A 27,776-nucleotide genomic window follows, 5' to 3' on the forward strand; every position below is an offset into this window, starting at 1 on the left:
TGATTCTCCTTGCTTTTTTTTATTTAACAAGCAAAGCAGCATATTTACATGAGTGTTTTTCTTTTTTTGCAAACATCCTCGTTTGATTATGGAAATAACAGTTTTTTTTTAAAACTCTCGTCATTTTGTCAACGTTGAGAATTTGCTACCATTTAATGTACCGTATTTCCTGGAATATAAGACGCTCTGAATTCTGTCTGCTAGGAAGAAAAAACAATCGATATATTTTTGTTTATCGTTATTGTACATAATGCTAATTTCACCACTAGTTTAGTTTAGATTTTGTCCTGTTAGTGTTGCAGTAGTTCAGCTCTGTATTGTTTCCTGAGGCTAAAACAGATCTAGGAGAAACTCTAGAATTTAAATCCAAATATTTAAAAATACTTCACAAAGCGCTTCAATCCTAAAAGTAGGTCCTAAATCTGTGAAATCACGATGGTAGTAAAGAGGACTCCTAAATCACGAACAATTCTAAACGGCAGTTTGTTGGTGTTTAACAACTCGATCGTTTTTGTAGTTTAGTTTACCGTAACCCGCCTTCGCATCAGCCGATATTCATTCACAAACACCTGGTCACCCATAGCAACAGCGTCAACTCCGCCCTTCTTTTTAGCTTAGGAATTCCATAGTAAGTTCCTCTGAGCGGTTTTGTAAATAAGTTTTAAAGAAAAACTGTCAGTGCCACTTAAGAGAACTCACTGGTAAAATAAGATGTATAAAATTACTTCTTGTAATTATTAAGGCGAAACATTATAACGTAATTCACGTTACAGGAAGCTTTTGTTTGTCCTGTCAGCGTGACAATGATAGCAGTAGTGCGGCTGTTTTGTTTTTAATGTTATGTTAAGGTAATATAAGGTTACGGTATATTCATTTACTACGTCAACATGAACTGTAACCTTTGGAGTAAAACTAAATGGATGTATGTTTAGGCTAAAATTGTACATGAATTTCCTGTATAAAAAAAACAAAACAGTGTCTTATAGTCCAGAAAATATGGTAACTGATTTTTCATGATCCATGGTTAAACAAAAGTCTGAAATGTGTTCAATCAGCCACAATGAAATCACATCTTGTGACGAAAAAAAAATAACAATCATCACGTCTATATGGTTTTAAGCATAACTAGCTTAAAAAGAGCGAGTAAAAGATACAAATTTCCCAGTCCAGTGCAAGTTAGCTATCAAAATTGGACCATCTGTTAATACTGTGTAGGTCTTCGATACAGTGAGCGCTGCAGTAACATATAAAACACACACAGGCTTCCCGCTGACTCTACATCGTTAGCGTTGTTTTTTTCTGCAGTATGACCTTTCGTATACATCTTCCCTCGTCCAGCGTAGCACTAGAAACGTGCCGAGAGTCCACTCTAACATAGAGCACAGGGACAGTAACCGCAATGGCAGCTCGTCACACCACCACATCTTTAAAAAAAAAAAAAAAAAAAAACAACAAACCAAACCAAACCAAAAAAAGAAGACAGAGAAAAAGAACAACAGGAGTGTTTTCGATGTCGAATGTACAAAACCTCAAACACGTCTGCTGCTCTTTTCTGCTCAGGGGTGGTTATGCCAAGACATGGAGTGCTGCTTAGAATGAATTTTAGTGATGAATGTGATGATGAAATGACCGTCCTTGACCTCTGCCGTTCTAGAAACTCCAAAAAAAGTGCACTTTTTGTAAAAGGTACGAGGTCCTTCTGAGAAACAGTCATCGTCATCTTGAGAATTTCAGTCCATTCACAAGTTGATTTTAAGGCTATAAACAATGCAACATGCAACAGCTTCCCTTTAGGATTAGGCAAAGAAGTGAATGCAGTGAAGGAGATGGAAAGAAACTTTAAAATGGAGGAAGAAAGAAAAAGAGCGAGCCACGATGAAAAGGATGCACTAAAAACATTCTCCAATCCAAAGTGACTGCAGAAGCTTGGACACAAACCAAACAGTCATTTGTAAGTCTATAAAAACTGCGCAGGCAATCAATTTTCCAGAAACTTTGGCTGAAATGTTTTTTTTTTTCTCCTTTTGAGGAAAAAAAACCTCAGGTTAAGAGAGTTGGTCAGGTGCATAGAGCTTTTCTGGGGGTCAGATCAGGAGAGAGATGAGCGTCTCTCCTGACGAGGAGCTGCTGCTAGGAGTTCTGCAGGAGGCGTCTGTAGTGTGGCATGACCTCATGCTCCGGCAGGTGAAGGTTGAACTCCAGCGCCACCAACACGGGGAACTCGAAGGCGATCAGCTCGCGCCGGTTCACCCGAAACCTCTCCTCCAGTTTCTGTAGAGCAAAAATACCACAGCTTATGTATTATACAGCAGCCCTCGAGGCCCGAACGCTACACCGAGGCATCATCAAAGTTGCACACAGCGGTAAAGATTTAACTCGTGTGCGTGTGTGCGCGCGCGCGCGTGTGTGTGTTCTGTTCAATCTGCTCTGTGCTGTTAAGGTCCCTTTTGAATTTAAGCGACATTAATATTTATGGAAGCAGATGTGAATAGTTTTCTGGATCCAATCCATGAGCATCTCTGTAATGCAGATAAGACATTTAGAAATGATTTAAAAATATTTTGTGCTCATTAGGGAAAGTGAACAGTTCCATGTAAAGTTCCATTGGGAAGGAAAAAAGCTTAGTAAATCTTTAACACGAGTCATTTTGACCTAAACTGAGCATAAAGGTTAATCCAGGATCAGTCACAAATCAAGAATGCTTTAGTTTCTGTTTTAGTTTTTGCTCTAGTTTAAAGCAGTACTGTAGCCAAACATACAGGGTGTCCTATACGTCCAGCATCATGGGGTTAATATATATTTATATATTTTACAGAGCATGGTCTTCCTGAGACACTAAACTGTGTTCTGAGCAAGAAAATGGTCCGAGCTCTGTACTGGCTTTAGCTCTGTCATGTCTTTTTGCACATTTGTGTAGATAACAGAGTCATAGAGTGGCACAAATCACATAAACAATTAATCTTTGGCATGAAAGAACTAAAGTTCTTCCTTCACGATCAATAAAGTTTATCTTGTCTTATCTAATCTCATCTTTAAACAATGAAGCTGTTGAATGTTGCTCTTTCGAGGAACGTAACCCTCAGCCATGTGTCCACACGCGACTGTGACAGCTGCCGAAGCCCTCGGGGCTGAAATCTGAGCACACTTACGTCGATCAGGAGCTTGACCTCGTGCTTCTTGAGGTCTCCGCCGATCTTGGCTGCCAGGAGGACGCAGGCTCCGGCGCAGAGTTTGCGGTTCTGCTTGTTGAGTTTGCCCTGCAGCACCAGCTTCTCGAAATACACGAAGGCCATGGCTACGGTGGGCTCCTCGAATCCGCACTCGTCCTGGGCCAGCTTCCGGATCTCTCGCTTCAGGCTGCAGCACACAAGCAGACGGCCATCAGCCTCGCTCACACACACGCTATATACGCTATATGACCCAGTGGTGGTCAGCTTTACCTCCTGATCTTGCTCAGCGTCAGGCGAATGTGAGGGAACTTCTCCTTAAACGTCTCGTTCATGTCCTTCTTCAGGTCGGAGGGCTTGACGTACTCGATAACCGTGGTCTGCATGGAAGCACAGAGACGGTCGGGGATGATAACGGTCAACATGCTAGTGTAGTATCTAAAGACTAAATTCTCATTTATTAGCTAGGCTTCGAGGTTTTTAGTCATGCTTTAGCAAAGCATTGTAAAGAGGTTTCTCTTAAATAATAAGATGTTTGCACCTTTAACATAAACACAAGCCTTTCGAATCACTGATTCTGATTGGTCTGATTGGTCAGAAGGTGTTGATCCATTTTCTATGACAGTAGTTCCAGCTGCAAGGTAAATGCACTAATACGTCGTAGTTCGTTATCGTTTCTATAGTAACACCTAACACTGTGACTTCTCTAGAACATAATCAGATTTTAAAAACATCTGTAATTATGATATGATGGAGTTTTCTGGGAGGAGATGTTTATTTAACATTAATGGAAGGAGTCTCCAGTGTCAGGGCTTTATAACGGACAGATGTAAAGCTGCAAATTCTAGTTTTCAATCAGGACAAAGGAGTTTGCGGTTATTTGGTAACATGACGAGCTGCGTTTTTTAAAATTTTTTTTTAATTGTTATACTTTAATAAATAAAAAAAGTAATCATTGGCAAATTACAGTAGTATAAGAGGAATAAAACACATTCTGTTGTTGTTCTTTCGGCTGTTCTGTTAGGGGACGCCACAGCGGTTCGCATGTTTGATTTGGCACAGTTTTTAAGCCGGATGCCCTTCCTTACACAACCCTCCTATTATATCCAGGCCTGGGACCGGCGCTGAGAGTGCACTCCCAGTGGCTGGGTTGCTCCCCTGCCTGGGAATCGAACCCGGGCTGCGGCAGTCAGAGCACCAGGGACCCGTAACAAAACACACGCTGTTACTGGACAATAATCAACCTCGGGATGGGACCAGTAACAGTAATGCTTAATGCTTAATGCTGGGCTGCATCACACCAACCCGTTGTTGATTATTTTCCCTCTAACAGCATGCTCTGTTTATTCCTTGCTTGGCATTTTGAACATTTCTATTTCCATTTGTTCATTTTTGCTTAATTTATTATTAGACTGAAGATCTTAACGTTCCAGTGTTTAAACTTTTATGGTCATAAATTACTTAATTTATCAACATGGTCAATTGCGATATTGGTGAGCTTTGCTAACTGTTTTTTTTATTTTTTATTTTATTTTTATTATTATTATTATTTTGCAGTGGACTGATGATGATGATGATGGATAGATGATATTCCACAAAACATGTACAATGCTTTTTTTTAAAAAAATTTAAAAAAATGCTAGAAATGCAATAAAACGATTGTTCCCAATTTGGCTAAATAGTTGTAAATAAATAGTTGTACGAGTTTAATACAAAATAGATGTGACTGCTCCGTCTCGGCTGTTATTGTTCAGACCAAAACAACAGGGCTGTAATTTCTCCTCGGAGACAAAACCCCTGGTTTCCATTAGATGCTCCGAGACTCTTAATGGTTCAGGATGTCGGAACATGACTCATTCACCTCTGTCAAAAATGAGAGATCACTCAGCGGAGACGCCATCGGGACACTGAATTACAGAGGAAGCCTTTCTTCCTTCATATCTTCTGTCAAAGCGGATTATTATCATTTCAGCTAAGCTGCAACTACTGCCAAAACTTTGACAAATAAAAGTTCCCAAAGGAAAGCAGCAGCGTTAGAAATAGAGATCCATGCTGGGAAGCAGATCAAAACTAAAAAAGTAGTGTATCTAAACAAAACAAAACAAAAGAAGAAGAAGACGCATTATGCTCAATCCCTCGGCCTCTCCTTTATTACGGCTTTGTACCTGTTTTGCAAAAGGAACAGTGTGAACTTTTGAAATGTGTATTTTTAGACCACCATCGAGCTTTGGTATCTTGGGCAAAAACATGCAGTCTGCCCTGCTAGCCGTCCTTCATGAACACAATAGAAATTGTCACAACTTTAAATCAGCAATAGAAGGAAGGAGACAGGGTGAAAAAACCTTGACTGGAGTTTTTGTTCAAGCACAAGTGTGCTATTCAGCCCAAAAACAAAAACACGGCCAGAGCGGGGAAACGAACTGGGGAGTCTCCTGTTATGTAAACACGATAAAGAAGTCGTTTCCGCTGGAACACGAAGATGTGATAACATGCAGCGCTGAAAGAGAGAAAGAAGATGCTAAAGCCTGGACTCTCATAAATCTGAGCACCACTGAACACACTCAGTGCCATTAACTACTATCTTTCAGAAGGTCACAAAGATGGAAGTGTCTGAGGATAAACAGTGAAATGTGAAAGTGATGCTGTTCATCCTGCGTTGTTTTTTTTATTTTATGCAGGAACCTTGTTATTAAAAAAAAATCCCCCCCAAAAAAAAAAAAACCTCAAGAAGCTGTGACTCTTTTACGTCTGTCTCGTTAACCTTTAATCGTGGCCAATCATGTGAAGCTCATCTTCAAATTTACATCACTGAGCACCAGGTGGATTTTCAGTGCTTTTATTTAACAACAATGAAACTTTCACAAGGACTTTCTGTTCCTTTTTCTGTAATCTGAGCCGTGAGGCCCATGGGAACCAAGAGCAAAGAAGAACTTCAAGTCAGGAGAGAAGAAATCTGGACATCAGACGAAAGAAATATTCACTCATGATACTTTTGCTATTCAACGGAAAATAAATAGCTACCTGTCGCTTTATGGCTTCATTTGATTAAAACGAATCATTATTTTGTTTTTTTATTCTGATTATTTTCAGGATACAGCATGATGTTTAAAGTTTCACAGCAGGACAGTGAGAGAGGGAGAGTGTGTTTGTGTGTTATGGTGTAAAAAAAAAACGAACTCACCATGTAGGAAGGGAATATGAGCACGCGTTTATGTTTTCCACATGGCCACTGAGGGTCGTCCAGAAGGTTGGGGTCATACTCCCTGAAATCTCCCGCTTCGTTCCCTGCGGATCATGGCAGAGCAAAATAAACATCGGCAAAATATCCAGAAATATCCACAAACAATCTCAACATGTAGAGGCCCAGAGAGCTCTGCGAGCCGTATTTTCATCCGGACGTTTGGCGAAATTTATTCTAATGTGAATCTGATCATTTAAAACACACTCGCTGCTGAAATATTTATACCGCAGCGCTGTTGAATTCTCGATTTCTGATTGGTCAGAGGGTGATGAATTTTCTACAACAGCAGCTCTGACAGTAGTGTCGGCTGTAAATCAGATCACCGATCACTTTTATATTAATGCGCTTATTCTGCTACGTTACTGTTTCTATAGTAACAGCTCATACACAGAGACATGTATGGCAGGTGACCTACATAATCTAAGACTTAAAGAAATACAATGGTTGATATGGTGATGTTTTCTGGAAGGAGTCTCCAGTGTCAGTAGGTTTTGTGGTTTCTCAGTAACACGACAAACTTGTCGAGTTTTTTTTTATGTCTAAATAAAAACAGAAGCTAGCGAGACAATGTCTGTTTATAGCCACTATAACATACGTTGCTATAAAATAGTTGCCTTGCGGATGTTCAGACACATAAAACGTAACTACAAACGGATAAAAAGTATGATGTGTCATTCATTAATAAAGTAAAAATTGTTATGGTTGGCAAATTGCTGTAGTATACGTTGGAAAGAAAAACGCTCCGAGATGTTTTGTTACAGGAAATCACACCACCTCATGGTTGATTGTTTTCCTATAATAGCACGTCCCCGAGTGTTCACATCTTCTGTTTATCCAGCTTTTTCAGTGATCTATGCATTAAAACTTTACGGCAATATCTCGATTTGTTTGGTCATTTCCACTCAGGTTTTCTTATGAAACACATCAGAATTAAAAGGACACATCGACAGAAACCCATATTAATCTCGCAATACAGCCAAAACTACAGCAGTGACCTTGAAGATTTATTGAAGGGTACATCCTTTCTAACTTCCTGTGTCCTGAATGAAAACCAAACCTCTGAATAAACCTCCACAAGCACACCCTTGTTCAGCTGTGTTGCCTGATGTGCCGGGAAATGAGCAGGCAGTGAAAGAAGCAGCTGGCACACGCACCCGTGTCGAGGCTGCTCTGGTGGCTGTTGGCGCGTGCCAGGATGAGGCTGCGATGGCTGGCGTTACGAGACTGAGAGAAGGACGATGTGGAGTCGATGGTGTTGCGGCGGCCGAGGACATTAGTGGGGTAGAGGAACTGCATGTAGGACACCGTCTGTGGAGACATGGGTGTGTGAAATAAATAGCTCTGGTCACTATGGAAACACAGCTGTGTTTGTGCTTACACTGCCGTTCAAAAGTTTTTATCACATGGACTAACATTTATGAAAGTTATTAGTATTAGAAAAAAAGACTAGTGCATAAAAAAAGAAGAACCTAGAGATAACTGTAAGGAAATACTATCTAAATAGTTTCCAATATACTGTATATAGCTAATATTTTACCATTTTTGGTTAAACATCCAACTATTATAAACAACCTAAAGTTCTAAAATATATAGTGTTCAGAAACTTTAGACTGGCAGTGTGTTTAACCGTTATATGATTTTTCTTTTAATTTCAGTGACTTCTTATTTATTTGTTCTTAGCAATAAATTTCCTGTTTTACATACTGCTCTTACAAACAACCTTAACATCTTATTACACCTGAATGTTGCGACATAAATGAAGCTTGCTATCAAACCACAGGCTAGTGTGCTTTAAGGAAGCAATCCATTTGTGTGGTGGTGTGGGAAAACCCATCGAATATCTCTGTGGCTGAAATCTGGCAAACAAAACTGACCAAAACAAACAAAACTGACCAAAACTGGGGTTTTCGTTGGGTTCCTTATAACATACTTTGACATCTTAACTGTTAGACAACATTAAAACATTTTTACCACAGCGATGTGGTGTTTAGACTTTTTTAACCATGCCTTGGTGTGTTTCTGTTGTGTGAGGAATGAGTTTAACAAACACAGCAGTAAAAACAGTCATTCTGCATGAAGACGTCTAAAACCTCGCTAGCTAACTGTGATATCCTTTCACGTGTCGTAGCAAAACAGACGTACGCCTAATCAGTTCAGTGTGCCATCAGACGCCCTTTGAGCAGAACTTAACTTCTGAGTACAGTCCAGGAAACTGTGTAGTTCACAGAACTATATATAGTTTAAAAAAAAAAAAAAAAAAAAAAAGTCACAATTTAACCATGTGAAGGGTTTTCCCAGTCCGCCGCACATGTACATGCTGCATTCATGTCTTGTACAGCGCGTCACCTACATAACCACGTGTCTGGGTTTCTATTTGTTTGATGATTCCTGCTGCGTTCTTTTTCAGCGTGATTGTTTAATGATGTGGTTTCACTTCATGTATGGGTGAGTTTCAGTGGGTTTTTTTTTTTATTGATTTAATTTCATGTGTTATTTAAAAAAAGCAGATAACATTACGCTAATGTGAAAACGATAAGATGTACATTGTTGCTAAAAAGCAAAAACATGTTATGATCTGGAACTATCCTGTATAATACTACTACCGAACACTGTATCCTTTTCTTAAACATGCGTACTATGACTGTATGATTCTGTTACATACTGCACTGCATGAGCAAAGACGTCTTCAGAAATAATGAAATTAAATGTAAAAGAAATCTACTGGAAAGAACAATAAGCAGTAATAAATTAAACAATGTCAGTATCTGGTGCGAGCAATCTATGTCTAAAAATTCGTCAGTAGTCTCAGGTTTAATTTGTGCAGATTTATAAGGAAATCTGAGCATCTTGGAGAAGCTGTGACAGTTCTTCTGGAGAACCTGGTTGTCACACTTGTTCTGTTTTTTGCAAATAAAACCTGACAGCCTTCACTATTTTTTTTTTGTCTGAAAAGCAGTAAATTATTTAATGTTACTTTTATTTCTTTCATGCAAAAAACCTTTCTGTAAAATGCAATTCTTTGTTGGAAACCAATGTTTGGAAATCTAAAAGATTTTTTTTTACTGACTAAATAATGCAGAAATCATTAAAAATAAGCATCTATCAAAATTTGTATTAAAAAATGAGGGAATTCTGAGACTTTTACACAGTACTGTATGTGTGTGTGACTTCAAGAATTGGAGGGAAAAAAAAAAAAAAACCAGTCAAACTGGAGCATGAAATAAAGCACAGCACACAGCAGAGCTGAGCTTCACCTTGCCGTCGGCGCCCAGCTCTACGCCCTCGAGCCCGATCACCATCTCCTTGGCACTGACGCCGCCTGAGGGGTGACGCTGACGCCCGCTCTCCATTTTCACACCGTCCCTGCCAGAGTGAGACACACACACACTGAGCACCGAGACCTCAACATACACACCAGCCTGTAACATCACTCAGCCTGATCTCACCATGGCAGCTGTTCGTCATGCTGATTAGTTGGTGGGGGAAAAACAAACCAAACCAAACCAAAAAAAAAAAAAAAAAGTGGGATTTTTGACACAATAAGTTTTGACTGAATGCTTCGCTTTCTATATTTAATATCATCACGATTTAATATCATCACGCAAAAGAAAATAAGAAAAATGATTAACAGCTTGATGATCTATTACAGTTTTGTTTTTAAATAATGCTCATAATTATAATTTTGCATTTTAATCACATACATGTACATGTTTAATTGTTTTATTGGAGCTGTGGCTTAACTCTTCCTTTCTAACATGCATTGATTTTACACCTATTTATCTAATTCTATTTTTTTTATCATTAATGTTCATTATCTATTTTACGCCCTAATTCTTAGGGCTGCTTTATAAATCCTACAATGATACTAGAAAATATTTAGATAAATTAGATAAATACTACAATTATAATTATTTTGCCAATTTAAGCCAATTCACATTATAATCATGTTCGCTTTTAATTGGATAATTTTTTACATTTATATGTGGAATAAATTATAAATATAAGCTGAATTAGGTAAATAAATAGATAATGTAAATGTCACTATAAATGGATAAAAAAATATGACAAATCATTCTTTAATACTTAAAATACTGTAATTGTATAAGAGAAATAAAACACTTCAGGACATGCTGTTTTTGGAAATGAATCAACTTTGTGGCAGTAACGGTAACACACACCACCCCACCGTTGATTATTTTCCTATAAAGGCACATCTAGTCTTGTTTTTGTTGCTAAAACCTAAAAATCTTGATCGCAATTTAAACTGCATTTTAAATGTTTGAAAGTTGCTATATAAATAGTTATACATTCTTCTTCTTATTTTAATTATAGGTGTTAGATTGTGAATTAATGAAAATAAAAGGGTATTGATTCATTCACTGCTTAACCTGTGAACTAAAATACTTTCCTTTACAGGAATGCAGTGAGAACTAGCTGTGACACTTAAGGTGGTCTATTTCACCGCTGTGTTACATTTCACTCCTCAGTGACAGAATTCTTGCGCTTCCTTAAATATGAATATTGAAAAAAAACCTTGATATTCTTCAAACCCATATCTGTCATCAGTGTACAGGTTTTAAAAACCTATCAAACATGTGTCCTGTTCTTAAATCTGGCTCTGTAGAGTCAAATTAGCTGAAATAATAAAAAAAAAGGAGGCTAAAAACATCCTGCTGTCCATTTTTGTGGTGCAAGAGGAAGTCATGCTTTCGTTTCTAACCGTCAGCATGTCATCATACTGAGGCAGGAATCAGAGGCTGAGCTAGAAGCCAGAACGATCAGTGTATGCAAAAAAAAGCAGATGGCTTGTTAGAAGATGATAAAAATATAATACATAATGAATATCGTTGCGATACAAAGTGTTTCTTTTTTCATTTATGAAAGTTATTTATGTAAAATTTTATTCTACACAATTCTTTCTTTACTCAAAACATGTCTTGGCTTTGGATTTGCCAATCATTGTGTAAATTTCACTTTAAGGCCAAACGGTTCCTTTATGAATTATGAATGATTATGGCTAATGTGAGCAATCAAGTGAATAAAAAAAATTAGCCATTTTTATAGTTGGAAAAATGTGTTAGCAAAGAAAACCCATGAAGCACTTCGAGAAATCTAGAGCCACCAAGCTGTTCAAAAAATGTTAAAAACCACCAGTTTATTTGCTGAAAGCCTAGACAGCAGTGTAGCGAGTAAACATGATGCAAGCGCTCCCTATACACTCCCTATACACTCCCTATACACTCCCTATACACTCCCTATACACTCCCTATCCAAAATGAAAAAATGGACCGTGTGTGCTGCGAGTTTGACGGAATCCAATCTCTACAACCAGCAGTGTCTCTGGAGAGCTAACCGATACGCCGGTCGACCCCCTGTGCCAAAATCAATCAGACGAACAGGAGGATGCAGGACAGATTACTACAGCGTGCAAAGTGGTGAAGCGGAGCACAAGCCAAACAACTGCAGCTTCCAGTTAGAACGGTGTGTGTGTGTGTGTGTGGTCTAAAACTTGACCAGATCCAGCATTAAAAGCCTGTTTTTAATGCCAGGCATTATGGTCATAAGCATGTGTCTATTTTATACAAAATACCATAGTGATTAACATGTACAGCATTGCCATCATGGACAAATACCCGTAGCATTCCCACTGAGGAGGCCGCCGAGCTAGTCAGCATTTCTGGACATTTTAGACAGTCCATTAAGAAAGCATCACATGAGGTGTGTTCCAAACAGAAGCAAGGTACTGGACTTAACTGAAAAGGAGCCTCTCGGCAGCACCACAGTGAATTTGTTTTCCACGTGCAGACTGGAAAAAAAAAAGAAGATAAATGGTCTCGAAATATTTGGTCCTGTTTCAGGTCTTTGTTGTGCAGTAGTTGGGCTGGAAAATTTTTTACAGAGACCTTGCAACCCTGCACAGTCCGCACATGACATTTGTTTCTTTACTACTGCACACAGACTTGGCGCTAGGATGGATCCTGAACTAGCGCCAACTATTTACCTGGAGCTTACACTGCTTCTGTTCGAGAAAAAAGTACAGGCTGCTTCAAGAAGGAGACGCAAAATATACGCTAAGATAATATTTAGCTAAATAACACATGCTAGCATTAAATAGGAAGCTGTTTTTTCTCTACAAGATCTAACATTCTTAAAAAATTAAGCCAAAACAAGATGATGATGTCATGATTATATCATGATCCATACTGTCATATGACAGTTGCAATATCAACATATAATGTCACACATTTACATAACTTTACTGACTTTTGTGGTTCACTGTATTAAGCAGAACTGGAGTTCAGAATTTTTTTTCTCCCAACAACAATTTTTATCATTAACGTTTCATTCATGCTCGTTCAGTGTGAACTCATGTGCCTTGGAGCTGCTATTGTTTGGGGGCGTGAGCTCTGGCGTCTGCACTGAGGTTTTGCCCGAGGCGGATTAACAACTTGATCGTTAATGGATTTGTCCAAGAAAAAAAACTTCCTCCAGGAGAAAAACACATAAAACTGTTTCAGTCATTGGTTGTGAATGATGCCAGCTGTGAGCAGGTGCTGAGGCTTAGACAGTGCCAAGAATTATGGAGGCTAAAGCCAGAGCTGTGAATGGGAGCGAAAATAAAATAAGACACATTGCTTCAATAAACGCTAATTACACGGTAACACTAAAAAAGAAAAAAAATGTGAATTAATGTGACTACTAATATCCAATAATATTTCCACATATATAAATGTGAAGCAGCAGAATAAGCGCACCTTCTGAGTTTCATCATGCTAATCTGTAGTCATAAGCTAACATTAGTTTTTAACAGCATTAGCCTTGTAGCTCCAGCGCAGAACTAAAGATGGACAAACTATGTGTTTCCCCTTAATCATTCCAGAAAGTAGGACAAAAAAAAGAAACAGGAAAACAGAACAGAGGGAGTGACTTTTGAAAGAAAATGAGTGAGTGAGTCCCGTGGGAGTTTTGCTTACACAATTAAGCAGGAAAATTAGCCACATTGCTAGCTACAAGAGTTCTCCAAAAATTAAATAATACAACATTCTGATGTGTGGTATGTTATGATTTTGACAAAAACACATTTAGAACAGGGATACGTGCCACAAAAATAAATGTTTTGTGTACTGAAGTCTATCACAAGATTTTTTTTCAGTAAATAGTCAGCTAGCAATGCTACATGCTGGATGATTTAGGGTATGCTAGCAAGCCCCCAAACAAGAAGTCAGATTGCTAATTATCTGGATTTTTCCTCAAAGAAATCTAACTTGTTTCCTCATAGAAAAAGTCTGTTTTTTTTTTTTTTTTTTTTTTTTTTTTAATAGATATAAACACTATACAGAATATTGCATTATTTACATTATGGAAGAACTACAGTAGCTAGCAATGCAGCTAATTTTCACACATAGTAAGAGGAAATAAAATCCTTGATCCTTTCTGCCTTGAGAAGAGATTTGGGTAAGTAAAACTCATGTAATTGATGAGGTAAAATTAAGAGTAACTGCCGAGGTAAAAGCAGCGAGGCGTGATGAGGTAAAAGGTTTACATGCTGAAGAATACATACCCTGTTTGGCTACAATCTCGATAGGGCAGGACAGAAAATACACTATAGAAGGATCTTCTGCCACTGATAAGGACTATCCTATAAAGACAAAAAATAATAAATGAACTAATTCAGTGAGCTATGCTGAGAACAGATCAGGAGATGGAGCCATACATTAGAAATATATACAAGAATCTGGTGTGTGAGTGGAAATAACATTGACTTTAAGATGGAAAAAGTCATGCATACATTCTTGAAAAGAAAAAATGCATTGAAGAAGAAACTGAAAAACAACAGAACTGTTAAAGAATAGTGATGATAGTGTTGGATAATTCAGCGGGCACGAAATTGCCCAGAAAACATCAACAACAAACACGCAACACTGTTAGTGTTAAAGCCTGAGGCCACACTCATACATCAATGAAGCCATTCAAAGTGACTTTCTACGAGCCCATATTCATAAATCATCATAACTGTCAGGAAGGAATCCTTGTAAACATTTTATAAACCCTGACAATGCCTCAAAGCGCTCATAATTTGCTAGAAGATTATAATTATTATTATAGAGTGAGGGGAAATAAATATTCAGCCACGTTTGTTATTGTACTTTAATATAAAGAGTTCTGAACTGTCTAAACGCTCATGTGTAAATGTTAGACGTGCTCCTATTTCAGCAGAGGAGATTTGGATGAGGTGTAGGAATAAACCTGTTCATAGTGCACTTCGTTGCTTATTGTTCTCTGTGTAACTGTTGTTCCTGCTGCTTTCAGGTCATCCTGCAACTCTTTTCGAGTGACTCCTGGCTTCTCTCTTACTTCCCTTATCGGAGAGTGCATTGTGAAATCTTGCGTGGCGCACCTATCCCACGATTAGTTGTGATTCCATGAACTTCCCACCTGCATATTATCAACCCAAATGTAGTGACAGGGATGTTTAAGGTCTATGGCGCTGTATCTTTTTCCATTTGAGTCTTGTTTAATAATGTTGTCTCTGAGAGCTTTAAGATGCTCACCCACTTTCACCGTGATTGCGTAGTGCGCAATCCCAACCAATGCAACATCATCTATAACACCAGGTGCAATTTTTTGCAGCATTTATATCTGGAACTTATTTTCATGGAAACTTTTCACACACACACACACACATACACATTTTAATATAGTGTCAGAATATTTTTCCCCTATCAATTTCATTTTTTAAGCATATCTTTGTCTATGCTTATTAAGACATGCTTTTTTGTTCATATTTATAAGTCCAATGTCAAAAGTGTATATGTGTAAATTTGAAATGGATAGATGCACTGAAAGTATATTAAGAAAAACAGAAATATCCGAATAGTTATTTCCCCTCGCTTCTCACATTCTCAGTGCAAACTGAATTCACAAACAATATGAATCTACAGTATTTCCACTACACAGCCATCGCACCATTCTATCACTCCTTATTTGCTGTAAAGTTGGACCACATGACCTCATAAACACACCTGAAGCACAGCGAGTCTACAGAAGAAAAAAAGGGAGAAACGACGTCGGAAACCTTAACTGTGAGTGAATTTAAAATTTGTCCTCTTGTAATGAGAACGAGCAAATATGCACTAAACAAACGTGATATAAGTAATTCTTTGATAACTTGCAATCAAACTGTAACAAGTGTCACTATTCATTATAATGCCATGTGATGTACTGAACTAACCATGACCTACACATAATTATACTGCAAATGCTATATTTATTATTATTATAACTTTATAACAATTATAAGGAAATGTTGACATTTAATTTTAATTTCCAAATTTTTAGTTTTATTTACATTAAAAGGTACAGTATTAATTCCATCTAAAGCAACGTACAGTTGAGAGAAGATACAGTACAGTTAAGGCTCAAGCACAGTTCTTGAACAGTCCTGAGATTTAAACTTGCACTTTTCTGATCCCTATCTTAGAACCGTAACCACTAATTCACCACTGCCACCACAATTGCACCTTTGTTTTAACCTAAGGACGAAACCGGCACAGTACGAAACCCTGAATCACATGGAAATGGAAATCCTAAAAGCTGGCTGTGTGCCAGGAATAAAAACGACCCTGTTTCTGTCTCTCGAGGATCCGAAAACCAAGAGTTTCAATGTTCATGGGAACTTTGTGAGTAGTTGTTCAGTGTGTGTGCGTACCTTCCATTGTGGATGTCGTGTTGCCTCATGTTCTTGATGAAGTGGACCTTCTTGAAGCTCTTTGGTCGGGGTGAACCTGATAAGGTTCGGCATCTGAGAGAAACGGTGAAGAGTAGAGAAGTGTTATTCTATCAAGTTATCTGTCTCATGTAGGAGGCTGCGTCTCCTTCCAAGAAGATATAGCTACGCCATCGTTGCACCTCCTTTAAGGCTCATCAGTTAGGTTTCCATGCAGCCAAAATATTGAACTGAAAGCTTTTATTTCCACTAGCTAATGAATTTATGATTTGTCCAGGCCTGCTGTATTTGTCAACCATGAAAAGCATTTTTTTTGTATTGTGTTTTGTGTTCATTCGGCCTGTTTTCTATAGATGCTGTGGATGTTCTGAAAAATCAAGAGATTGGCATGATTTAAAAAAAAAAAAAAAAAAAAGAAAAAAAAAAAAAGAATGAATTAAAATACATTGTAGCAGTTTAACCACAATTATTGTTCATATCATGGTGCAGCTCCAATATGATAGGAATCTTTATACATTATTAATGAGCTAACATGAAAAATGTGTTTGAAGCAACCAATAATTCAATGTAATACAACAAAGAGCTCGTTCAATGTGATACAATCTAATACAGTGTGATTCGGTATTGACAAAAATGGAAAAAAAGGTAGGTTTGAGAGAGACAAAGATGCAGAGAGCGAGAGAGAGAGAGAGAGAGAGAGAGAGAAAGAGAAACAAACAGTGGAAAAGAAACTTTAGTTGCTACGATCGATATCAATTATTTTATCTATTAAAAGTGATATATTGTCCAGCTCTACTTGCTGATGCAGATAAAGCAAAGAACACAAAAGTGTGTGTGTGTGCGTGTGTTGTGAAAGCCTCCATACCTGCGAAGAGGAGCATTCTCCTCAATATCCTCCAGAGTCTCAAGTGAGGAACGCTGGGAAATCAGCCTCCGCCTGAGAACAGCAAGACAACGAGTGTGTGAGCTTCAATACACAGCAAGTGATGTTCCACGCAAAGCTAATCAATTAAAATTTCTTTACACAGAAACACACATATATACACATGTATATATGTATACACACATACACAATTCCCAAGATTATAAATGTTGTATAAACACTATTTATCACTGGTGTGTTCACTTTGCCTTTTATGAAGATTATTATTATTAATAAACCTAAGTGATTAACCCAAAGAGGGAAAAGGGGGCGGAGCTAGTTTAAAGTTGGCTTCCCAAACGGAGGAAACTTGCTGGACGCTCAATCATCACTCGTCTCCTGATAATTTGTAGACCTCTGGAAGCGAGAGGTTTATCAAATATGGCTTGAGATAGCACAATTAATAATCATACATCAATCATCAATCATGTGTGTGAAACTCTGGTGATGCTCTTGTCACTACCATAGAAACCGGATTCTATTTCTATGGCAACCGTCGCATCCCTCTTGGCTGTATGAAACGCTACGCAGTACATCATGTTAATGTAGATGTTTCTGGAAGAGAAGGACTACGGATGTGGTATGAAATATTATTTATAAATCCACCGCTGTAATTAGAATTAAATATGAGTTTTGCGTTCATCTCAGAGAGGTCATGCTCGTCGATATTCACTTTCCTGGAAAAGGGAGCAAATGAAACCAGGTTATGGTGTTCCTACTGGAAAACAAACTGCGCATGTCCGAGTGCTAAACAAACCTTGAAATTAAAGACTGAGAGCCACGTGTTTAGATCAAATTAAACTTCAAAATGACAGATAGTGAGAGATTGCAAGTATACAACTACAAGAAGAAAAAAAAAAAAAACAACACATCCATTCAGTTTATTCATGAAAAAGAAGAAAGAAACTCATCATCTTACAAAGCTTCTCAGATTTTCTTTTGTCAATCCATTTCTCCAAAACATATTAAAGGTCACGACCCTTTAAACAGGACTTTGTTGCAGCAGCTCGAGCGGGACACGACTCTTTCTTTAGTTAAATAATAAACAGGAAAAACATGTTTTGGGCTTTCTGGTTTTCACCGCTGAATGGTTTTAAACACCGATCGTGAATTCCAGCACAGCTTCTCCTCTTACAGTGTAGACGTTAAAATAGAGGCAACTATATCCTAAGTGCCCTGCGGACACCGCAGCCTTTACAATTCATCTATTAAAGCTCTGCCAGTTCAACATGGCCAAGAACATGGTACAGTTGGAATAGCCTAACAAAGAGAAACAGTATTAGCCAAAATATAGAGACTTCTGTATCATTTACATAGACCACTACGTGACATTTGATAAAAATATACGACACAATAGCGCTATTAAATTCTTTCATCTGATCTGTCAGAAGGTGTTGATGGAACTGGAACTAAATGTAAGTAGGAACTTAAGTTATGAGAGTAGAGGATTGGGGGGAAATTAGACATTCGGTAACACACAATTGTTTGGAGCCTATCTTTAGGATTTGTTGCTGTACTGGGATATTACTAAAACGCATAAAACTGAGTAAATCCAGATTTAAACGTCACTTGCTGGAGTGATCGTAGGGCTGTGGTCAAGACCGCCATTATCAGGTCCAAGACAAGTCCAAAACTAGCCAAGATCAAGTCAAGACTCAGAGGGATCTAGACGAGGCAAGATCGAGTCCATATGAAAGCAAGTCAACATGAAGACTGGAAACCATCAAAGTTTGTGCATGTCAAAAGAAAAGAAACATTAAGAAAAGAAAGAATGAACATCAATATTATAAACTCTCGGTTAAGACCAAGACCATATTTAGCGAGACCAATACCCAATACAAGTCAATACAGAACACGTCTCTAGACCGGACTCGAGTCCTGCAACCATTAGTAATGTAACAATGTCTCGAGCTCAGCGAAGCCAATCTCACAATTCTGTTCATCATAAAACAGAGCTGAATGAAAAATTTTTTTAGTAGAATAGTAATTTACTACAAGCAGTGATATTTATATACTCCCTGTACATGCCGAAATGAATGAAACATTTAGCTGCACTGTTCAGGTCTGAGATCTTCAGGTTTCGGCAGTGGTTCTCTAGAAGGCGTCGGATTTACACTTCCCATCACTGACACAGAACGTTACCTCAGCTAGTTTAGTGGAACAGAAACAAGCTTCTGACGTTTGAGCCTAAAGTTAACACAACCCATCTGCTTGGCATTATTGCACAATGGAATTTCCTCGTTTGTCCCTACTAATAAACAAGCAGTCATTGTTTCAGAAATCCAGCAGGATGGAACGTCACGGAGTTCCTGAAAGCACTGCTTCGCAGTTAAAGCATCCACAGAGCTATTTATAGATCTCTATACATGGATCTTGGCTTGTTTTTTGGCTTTCAATACACTCCTGAGCTCATTCATGCTCCTGTATTTAGGGAGTGTTAAACATGCTAGTGGAATGTCAGTGATGTCTGGGAAGCTCGCAACAATAAAAAAAAAAAAGCACAGACCCTGTCACACAGCAACGCACAACTTAAGCACAACGAAGCGTGAAGGAATGTAGCAACGACCAAACTGGTTTATTTTCCTGCTTGTACCTCATGACACACCGAATTACGCTAAAAGGGGCAAAAAAAAAAAAAAAAAAAAAAAAAAAAAAAAAAAAAAAAGAGAGAATATATAATAAGTCTTAACTGTGAAAAGCTTCTGTAAAAATTTAATTTGCCAGTTATTTTAACCGAAGTGACTTACAAATCAGAGTTTTGCTTAAGATTTCCAAAATTACTTTTGGAGGTATTCTCGTTTTAGTTTAATAGCTCAACACTTCCAAGAAAAAAACAAAAAAATAATTCAATTAGTTTGATGACTCATCATGTACTAGTCTTATGTTCATCCAATCAAATGCTCTCTTGATTGTATATGTCCCGCCCCCAGCCTCAACCGTAGCTAACTAGCAGTCATGGGATTCAATCTTACAGCCTTCTGGTCATTAGGATGAAACTTTAAACACAGAATAGTTTTTATTTCGATTCAAGCATGAATAATTTGTTCGTCAGTCAGTTAAGCAAATTTGATTTATCCCTATTATCCAAATCTAATCTGATTTATTTGTTTGGATTGTAGCCACATTTGCTCACACATCCCCAACGGTTACACAGTAACTACTGGTTTTTTAACTGCCAGCATTGAGATTTCACTTGATTAGGTTTCACACACAGGCAACGTCCAGCAATGGAAATATTCCACTCTAACCACATCACCAAGACCGAAGAGTTTTATTATTTTTAACTACAAAACGAAACAGGACATGTCTTAACTGCTCCAAGTAAAATTTAACCACTTCCCTTCTCTTTATACAGGGTTTAGTCAGTGTTTTTACTGGTTTTGGTACAAATTTCTGGTGCATGATGTAGAACAAAAAAAACTGGAAATATGATCTATACTGCATCATGGCATGTATTCGAGAAATAGTGCAGGGTGAGTGAAAGTTAGCTAGTTACCAGCACTCTAGATTAGGCTTTACATACACTATATGGGCAAAAGTATGTGAACACCTGACCATCACACCCATATGTGCTTGTTGAACATCCTATTCCAGATGTAGTCCCACTTTGCTGTTATAATAACCTCCACTCTTCTGGGAAGGAATAGCATTGTAGATATTCAGTGACTATTTCTAGGTCACTGTTTAAATTGAAGTGATGTTGCTCATGTTAACTCCTTTACACAAAAGGTCAGATTTTCTTGACTTTCATGTTTCCCACTGAAGCACGTGTTCAGACATCACTCTGATGGGTTTGATCTAATGTCAGGTTTTGCACAAACTTGTTGAATCCATGCCAGCTCCAGCGCACACTCTCGTTAGACGAAAAGTGGGGTGTACTAATGCTAAGAAATTCTGCAGATTCTACTTTTCACTCAAGTTGTCATGCTGGTAATATAACTCATAAGGAAAAAAAAAAGTTATTAAATTAAAAAAGAATGCAAAAGAGAAGCATTTTCAGTAGTCTCAGTACTTTGAACTCGACTGTATATATCAGATTACATGTTTCAGCTTGCTTAAATCGGACATACCAATAAAATCTCATCTGATCTGCCTGCCTGAACAAAGTCTTGGCAGTATTTCTGGCAGGTCTTTATCTCCGTCTGCATCTTTGACAGTTCCACAGCAATAAACATCATATTCATTAGGTCAGATTATATAAAAGTGCAGTGCTAATTGTAGGGCGTGTTCCCTCGGCTCAGGGTGGATCTGGACGGGACAGATAGCGCCTTCTCAACCAGTTACACAACACTGACTGAGGCTCGTTTGGGTGTGACGGGTGAAGGGTTGTGCAGCGCTAATGATGCCAAGTTGTGCAAACTGCAAAACCCTGAAAAAACTCCTGAGCAGATCTGTGCGTCTGGGCAGGCGGGACGCAGAGACGAGCCTCGACTAACGCCCTGCGCAGACGTCCAAAGGCCAGAAATCGACTACGCTTACAGGTGTTAAAGCCTGAAATGTACATTTGTGTGTGTGAGCCTTTTATGGGCATGTGTTAGAACATCAAAAAGAGTGATTTTTTTGCTCCGTTTCCTTTCTGAAGCCGCTCTTGGCAGCCAATCTGAAAATTGTGGAGACGATCGGCAGGGCGGGCAGCAGGGCGGGCAGCAGGAGGGAGTCTGGGAGAGGAAGTGGAGATTGGAGCAAAGGCAGGGATGGAGGGCGGGAAGGAGGGAGGGAAGGAGGGAGGCTAAAAACCGGGCATTCTGCCCTTCCTTACAGCCAGGAGCCTGTTGTCGTTTCCACCAGCTGCTCCTGAGGAACAAGCCAGACACTGTGTGTGTGTGTGTGTGTGTGTGTGTGTGTGAGTGTGAGAGAGAGAGAGAGAGAGAGAGAGGGAGAGAGGGTGGGTGGGCATGTTTTAATATCTTAATGATGACTGAATATCTGAACATCTTAGTTTTCATCTTGTGGAGACATTTGGCTGGGCGGAAAACTGCTTTTTTACCAAAACAATACAAAACAAACAAAAAAAAAAAAACCCTAAAAGAGCCAAAAGGGTTAATTTGGGTCACTGAGTTTCAGGTTATTTCTAGATTTAGGTGTAGCGTAGCACTAATTAGCTGCTTTAAAGCTCAGTGTAAGGTCCTCACAAAGACAGACAAACATGCGAGTGTGTATCTGAGTGAGTGAGTGGGAGACAGGCAGAGCCGGAGAGAGAGAGTGTGAGAGAGAGTGTGTGTGTGTGTGTGTGTGTGTTTTAAACGGAGGAATGTGGGAGCCTCAATCAACAGAGCAGATTAAAATACAGGTCGAGTCACCAAGCATGGCGGTCTAATCAACTTGACCTTGTGTTTAATGAAGTTTTTTCCTCGCTGCACAGAGGAATTTCTCAAGTTACTTCAATGAAAACACAAATAACTCATTCAAATTCAAAGATAATACCACGTGGTCACACTATAAAACACTTTAAACTTACCTGGATCTGCTTTTGATTTAACTGAGGACATACACGTGCTACTATTTTTAGAATTATTATTGGTTATTATTTTATTATTATAATTCTAGGCTTAATTGGCTTGTGGGTATAAATTCCTGACAGTCGCACTAAAGTGTTTCCTTCCTCTGCTAAAGGAAAACAACAGCAGTGTGGTGTAACACGGCCAGATGTGTCCCAATATGTTTTATTTCTCTTTTACCACAGCAACATACGTCACTCTATAGAGTAAAGATTTACAATTTTTTCATTAATTAAAGAAGGACACTATTTTTAACCCATTTATAGTTGCATTTAAGGAACATCCACGAGGCACACTACCTCCTGTTATCGTTATAGCAGCAGAATAAACAGCAGTTTCGTCACCAACTTCTCTTTTTTCTGTCTCTAGAAATTAATAATAATAAAAAAAAAAAACACAACACAGTTTGTCATGTTACTAAGAAACCATAAACTGCAAAACCCTCCGTCCTTGGATTCCTCCATGTTCTATTGTTTCCTCCGACCTTCCAACAAACATGGCTGTAGGTGCATTGTCTGTGTGTGTGTGTGTGTTGCGATGGACAGGCGTCTCATGCAAGGTGTATTCCAGCCGCACACCCAGGATTATCAGAATAGATCCACAACGACCGTAACCAGGATAAAAATGTTGTTATTTAACAACGAAACGATTTTCTTAAGGAGTTTATTTAACATGGAAGGAAGGAGTCTCCAGTGTCAGGGCTTTGTAAAGGTCAGTACGTTTTCCTCCATGGAGTTTATAGTTTTCTGTAAAGCTGCGAGTTTTATTGTCGTATTAACTTGTTGTTGATTATTAAAGTTATATTTCTTGCTATAAATTGGTAAACATGGTCAGTATTTACTTTATTTTAAAATGAGCTCAGTACGAATAGAAAGATTTGGTCACTTGTCTCTGGAGAAGATTCCAGCTTTATAGCTGACTGGTACAAAGCTCTGACACTGGAGACTCCTTCCAAAAACATTAAACAAACATCTCCTAACAGAAAACTTCACCACATCAATGATTAGATGTTTTTTTCATTAAATAACAACACTGTTTTTATCCACTTAGCATTATGTTCAGACTGTGTAGATCGCCTTTTGGAGTCGTTACTATAGAAACGATAACTTATTAGAACGAGCGCGTTAAATAAACCTGTGATTTGTCTTGCAGCAAAAACGCTCTGTCAGAGCTGCTGCTATGGAAAATGAATCAACGACTTCTGACCAATCAGAATCGAGAATTCACTGTGAACATCGCTGTGGTATTTGATATAACTTTTTGAAATGAATTTAGGTTTTAACACAGTGTAAATGGTTTGGGTTCCATCAGTGGAAAATTCATACATTTAAAAAAAAAAAAAAAAAACTAAAAATAAAATCGCTCTAACAATTTATTACGATGGCATATATTTGCTTTAATATCTCGACTGTTGATCTGCGTTGTGGTCACAAATATGCTCTTTTTTTTTTTTTTTTTTTTTTTTTTTTAACACTGAAAGAGGTCAATGGCTGTAAAAGGTATAAAAAACCCTTTAATTAATTCACCAAAATCTGATACGTGATTGGTTACTAAGACAAGACATATAAGACTATTGCTCAACAGGATGACCTAGAAGTGACTGTAGTGATCAGGTGACTATAGTGGTCATGTGACAGCTGAAACCAGGAAGTTAAAATTTTAAGAAGAAAAAAAAAGGGGTGGGGGGGGGGGATGGGGGGGTTACCTACCACCATAATATCTGGGATTAATTCAATAAATTAAATAGGGGAAAAGCGTGATACTATATAATCCATCCATCCATCTTCTATACCGCTTATCCTACACAGGGTCGCAGTAGTCTGGAGCCTATCCCAGGGGACTCAGGGGGCAAGGTGGGGGACACCCTGCACAGTGCCAACCCATCACAGGACAATCACACACACACTCACACACTATGGACAATTTAGACATGCCAGTCAGCCTACAACGCATGTCTTTGGACTGGGGGAGGAAACAGGAGTACCTGGAGGAAACCCCAGAAGCACGGGGAGAAGACGCAAGCTCGATGCACACAGGGCAGAGGCGGGAATCGAACCCCCAACCCCACAGGTGCAACCCAAACGTGAGAACTACCAAGCCACTGATCCCCCCCATATATTATACAAGATTACGAATGACGTAAATAGTGTTGAAGAGTGAAAACGTCAGATTTTTCACACAGGCTGATATCCAGCAGTATACACAGCAATGCTGTAGCAGCCCGCTCGCATATCTCCACAAAGCCGCCAGACAAAGCCGAGCTGTCCTGACAGGACGTCTGGAGTCTCGCATTACAGTAAGGTTATATCCTCGTGCTGAAAAATATGTTAAGAGACACTGAGGAGAAAGTGAGCTTTTGGTTTGCTAATGCTGTTTTCTAGGAGGAGGTTAGCATTGAGGCTATTAATAGCGCTCATTCTACTAGCAGTAACAAAACAATCAGGAGAGAGAATTGTTGTTCTCAAGAAAATAGCTGCTTCTGGATTTATTTTGGTGCCTGAAGTTCATCTCCTTAGCTTTACACTGAGCTACGAGGCTACTGTAGGTGATCAAAGTAATGGAAAATCTTCTCCAGAGCTGAGTGACCAAATCTTTCTATATGTACTGAGCTCATTTTAAAAGAAAGAATCTTACTTCACATTCGAGACTGACCATGTTTACATATTCACAGCAAAAAAATATAACTTTAATAATCAACAACAAGTTAAACAATAAAACTCACAGCTTTACAGAAAACTATAAACTCCATGGTAGAAAACTTACTGACCTTTACAAAGCCCTGACACTGGAGACTCCTTCCTTCCATGTTAAATAAACAACTCCTTAAGAAAATCATTTCTTTGTTAAATAACAATATTTTTATCCTGGTTATGGTCGTTGTGGATCTATTCTAGGAACACTGGGTGTGCGGCTGGAATACACCAGGCATGAGATGCCTGTCCATCACAACACACACACACACACACACACACACACACACACACAGAGACAATGCACCTACAGCCATGTTTGTTGGAAGGTTGGAGGAAACTATAGAACATGGAGGAAACCAACACGGACACGTTCACTATGTTTCAGAGAAGTGGAAAATTGCGTCCCCCCCCCCTTTTTTTTTCTTTCTACGAACTACTCATGAAACTCTTAGAACTGCCAAATGGTTCAATCCTGTTGGTTTTTAAAGCTGTTATGCAGCATGAGCCTGCATGTGATCACGTTTCCCTCACCACCCTCCAACCCATAAATCCCATAAATCTTAAGGTCCTCGTGTCAAACCTGGCCTGTCTGTACACAATGTCCCACCTGGGGACTCAGAGATAAGCTCCAACACCCCGACTCCTTACACTCACTCCATCACACACACTCTAGAGCTCTGAAGAACTGCTGATTCAGCACAGAACACACTCTCGAATGCAAAACAGAGTTCAGAGAAGAAAAACCCACACTGTCTGACATGGTGAAGGAGTCTCCAGCGTCGGCGCTTTGTAACATTCAGTACGTTTTCCGAGCACAAACAGTGAAATACTTGTGACGGGTTTAGCGATTGTGGTGCTAATTTGTGGCTGTGTTTTCATTATTCCTGTGAGCAGTTAGCACTTTTCTGGCGTTCTGATGTCACAGGGGGGTGACATTGTTATTGCTGGTGCAGTTCCAGCTGAGTTTAATAGGAGAAAGAATCTCAACAATCAACCACAAACATAAGGAATAACGGTCAGGTTTGGCTATTAGCTCCTAAAAACCACAGAGCGTCAGTTTGGCAACACTGGACTCAAAGTCCCAGAACGCAATGCAGCTATACCACGCAGTCGCCCGGACTTACGGCAGAGATTCGACTTTGTTAGGAAGCGGTGTATGAGGTGAGTGCGATGACGTTGATGGTTGATGGTATTAGCATGAAAGAGTGATCAGAGTGCATGCATGAGGAGGTGAGAGAGCTGAAGGACTAAAGCGCTGCTGCATCGCTCTCTTTGTGTAGAGATGAAGCGAGGGCTAAATCCCCCTGCCCCATGATCCCCAGGTAGCTGAATGGGATTGTGGGTAATGCAAAGTGTTAATTTAAGTGAAAATATACCAACGTCAATATAATACATCTTTGATGCCACTGAAGATCATGTTAATAATAAAGACTAACATGTGCTTCAAGGTGGAGTTTTCCTTTAACGTGAGGGAGAACAGGAGAACTGCAACAGCCAATGAGAGCGCCAGATGATACCAGGGGGCGGGGCTACAGCCACCATAATAACGCTGCTCTTATTAGAATAAATGATTTGGCATGCATAATTAATGTTGGAAACCAGTATAAAGTAAAACCTCTAAACACACCCACGTGACCGTATTATCCAGGCTGGAATGAACTCGGAATGCTGGCACGCTGTGTGCGGTTTGGGATGCGGTCAAGCACGCGCTTCCATCCCAAACCACGCATCTAATTTTTAACACGTCATAAAATCTGTCTGTGTTTTAAAAACCAGAGAGTGTAACGTGCTTTGATGGTCACTGAGCTACCTGGACTTGTGCAGCTCGAAAGCGGAGGTGCTGATGTGTCCTCCTCCTCCTCCTCCCTCCGGGCAGCACGAGCTCTGCTGCCTGCAGCACGCGGCGGGCGGAAGTCCCTGAGTGAACGTGTGCAGGCGGCCGCGCGCGGCGGTGGCGGCGGCGGCGAACGGCGAGCCGAAGACCTGCGCGTGGAAGAGCTGCGCGTCCGTGGGAGGGCTCGCGCCGATGGCGAAGCTCGCGCGCCTGCTTGGAGCCTGGGCCTCGTCATCCTCCTCGCCTTCTTCCTCCTCTTCCTCCTCCTCCTCCTCTTCTTCTTCCTCCTCCTCGGCGGCGGTGACCGGGCTGCGTGTCGTCCTCGCCTCCACAGAGCCGTCCTCCTCTCCGGGAGCGTCCGCGTCGCCGCGCACGGGCCGCCCATCCAGAGAAATGTTGCTGAGGAACGAAAGCGCCGCCTGCCTCCTGCGGGGGTCCGCGCGCCTCCGTGCGTGTTCCGTCCCCGAGCGCTTCGTCAGCGGCGCGGCCGCCATGGCGCAACGAGCCTCCGAGCCTCCGGTGCGACCGCAGCTTCGGTACAGGAGCCGGAGGAGACACGCGCTTTAACGCCGCGCGTTCAACACAACCGCGTCATTGCGTGCGCGAGATTAAAAAACACGCCACCTCGCTGTTGTTGTGTTTTCTTTACACCACTAGAGCGACACTGTGTGTGTGTGTGTGTGTGTGTGTGTGT

General features: G+C 39.7%; 1 protein-coding gene across 3 annotated transcripts; it reads right to left on the bottom strand.

Moving 5' to 3' along the window:
- Positions 1-27,776, bottom strand: cables1 (Cdk5 and Abl enzyme substrate 1). 3 transcript variants are annotated; one of them, XM_026946273.3, is made up of 10 exons: positions 27,059-27,773; positions 17,001-17,072; positions 16,118-16,210; positions 13,970-14,047; positions 9,663-9,771; positions 7,563-7,716; positions 6,349-6,452; positions 3,441-3,547; positions 3,150-3,357; positions 1-2,271 (listed from the first exon to the last, which is right to left on the bottom strand). In XM_026946273.3, exons 1-10 carry the CDS (start codon positions 27,574-27,576, stop codon positions 2,131-2,133), a joined length of 1,584 nt encoding a protein of 527 aa, XP_026802074.3. In that variant the 5' UTR covers positions 27,577-27,773; the 3' UTR covers positions 1-2,130. The 3 variants fall into 3 exon arrangements, with proteins under 3 accessions (XP_026802074.3, XP_026802075.3, XP_026802076.3); XM_026946274.3 differs by lacking the exon at positions 13,970-14,047; XM_026946275.3 differs by lacking the exons at positions 1-2,271; positions 3,150-3,357; positions 3,441-3,547 and adding an exon at positions 3,554-5,664 and having other exon boundaries at positions 27,059-27,776.

Source organism: Pangasianodon hypophthalmus, chromosome 21 (genome assembly GCF_027358585.1).
Source record: "Pangasianodon hypophthalmus isolate fPanHyp1 chromosome 21, fPanHyp1.pri, whole genome shotgun sequence".
NCBI classification, from domain to species: domain Eukaryota; kingdom Metazoa; phylum Chordata; class Actinopteri; order Siluriformes; family Pangasiidae; genus Pangasianodon; species Pangasianodon hypophthalmus.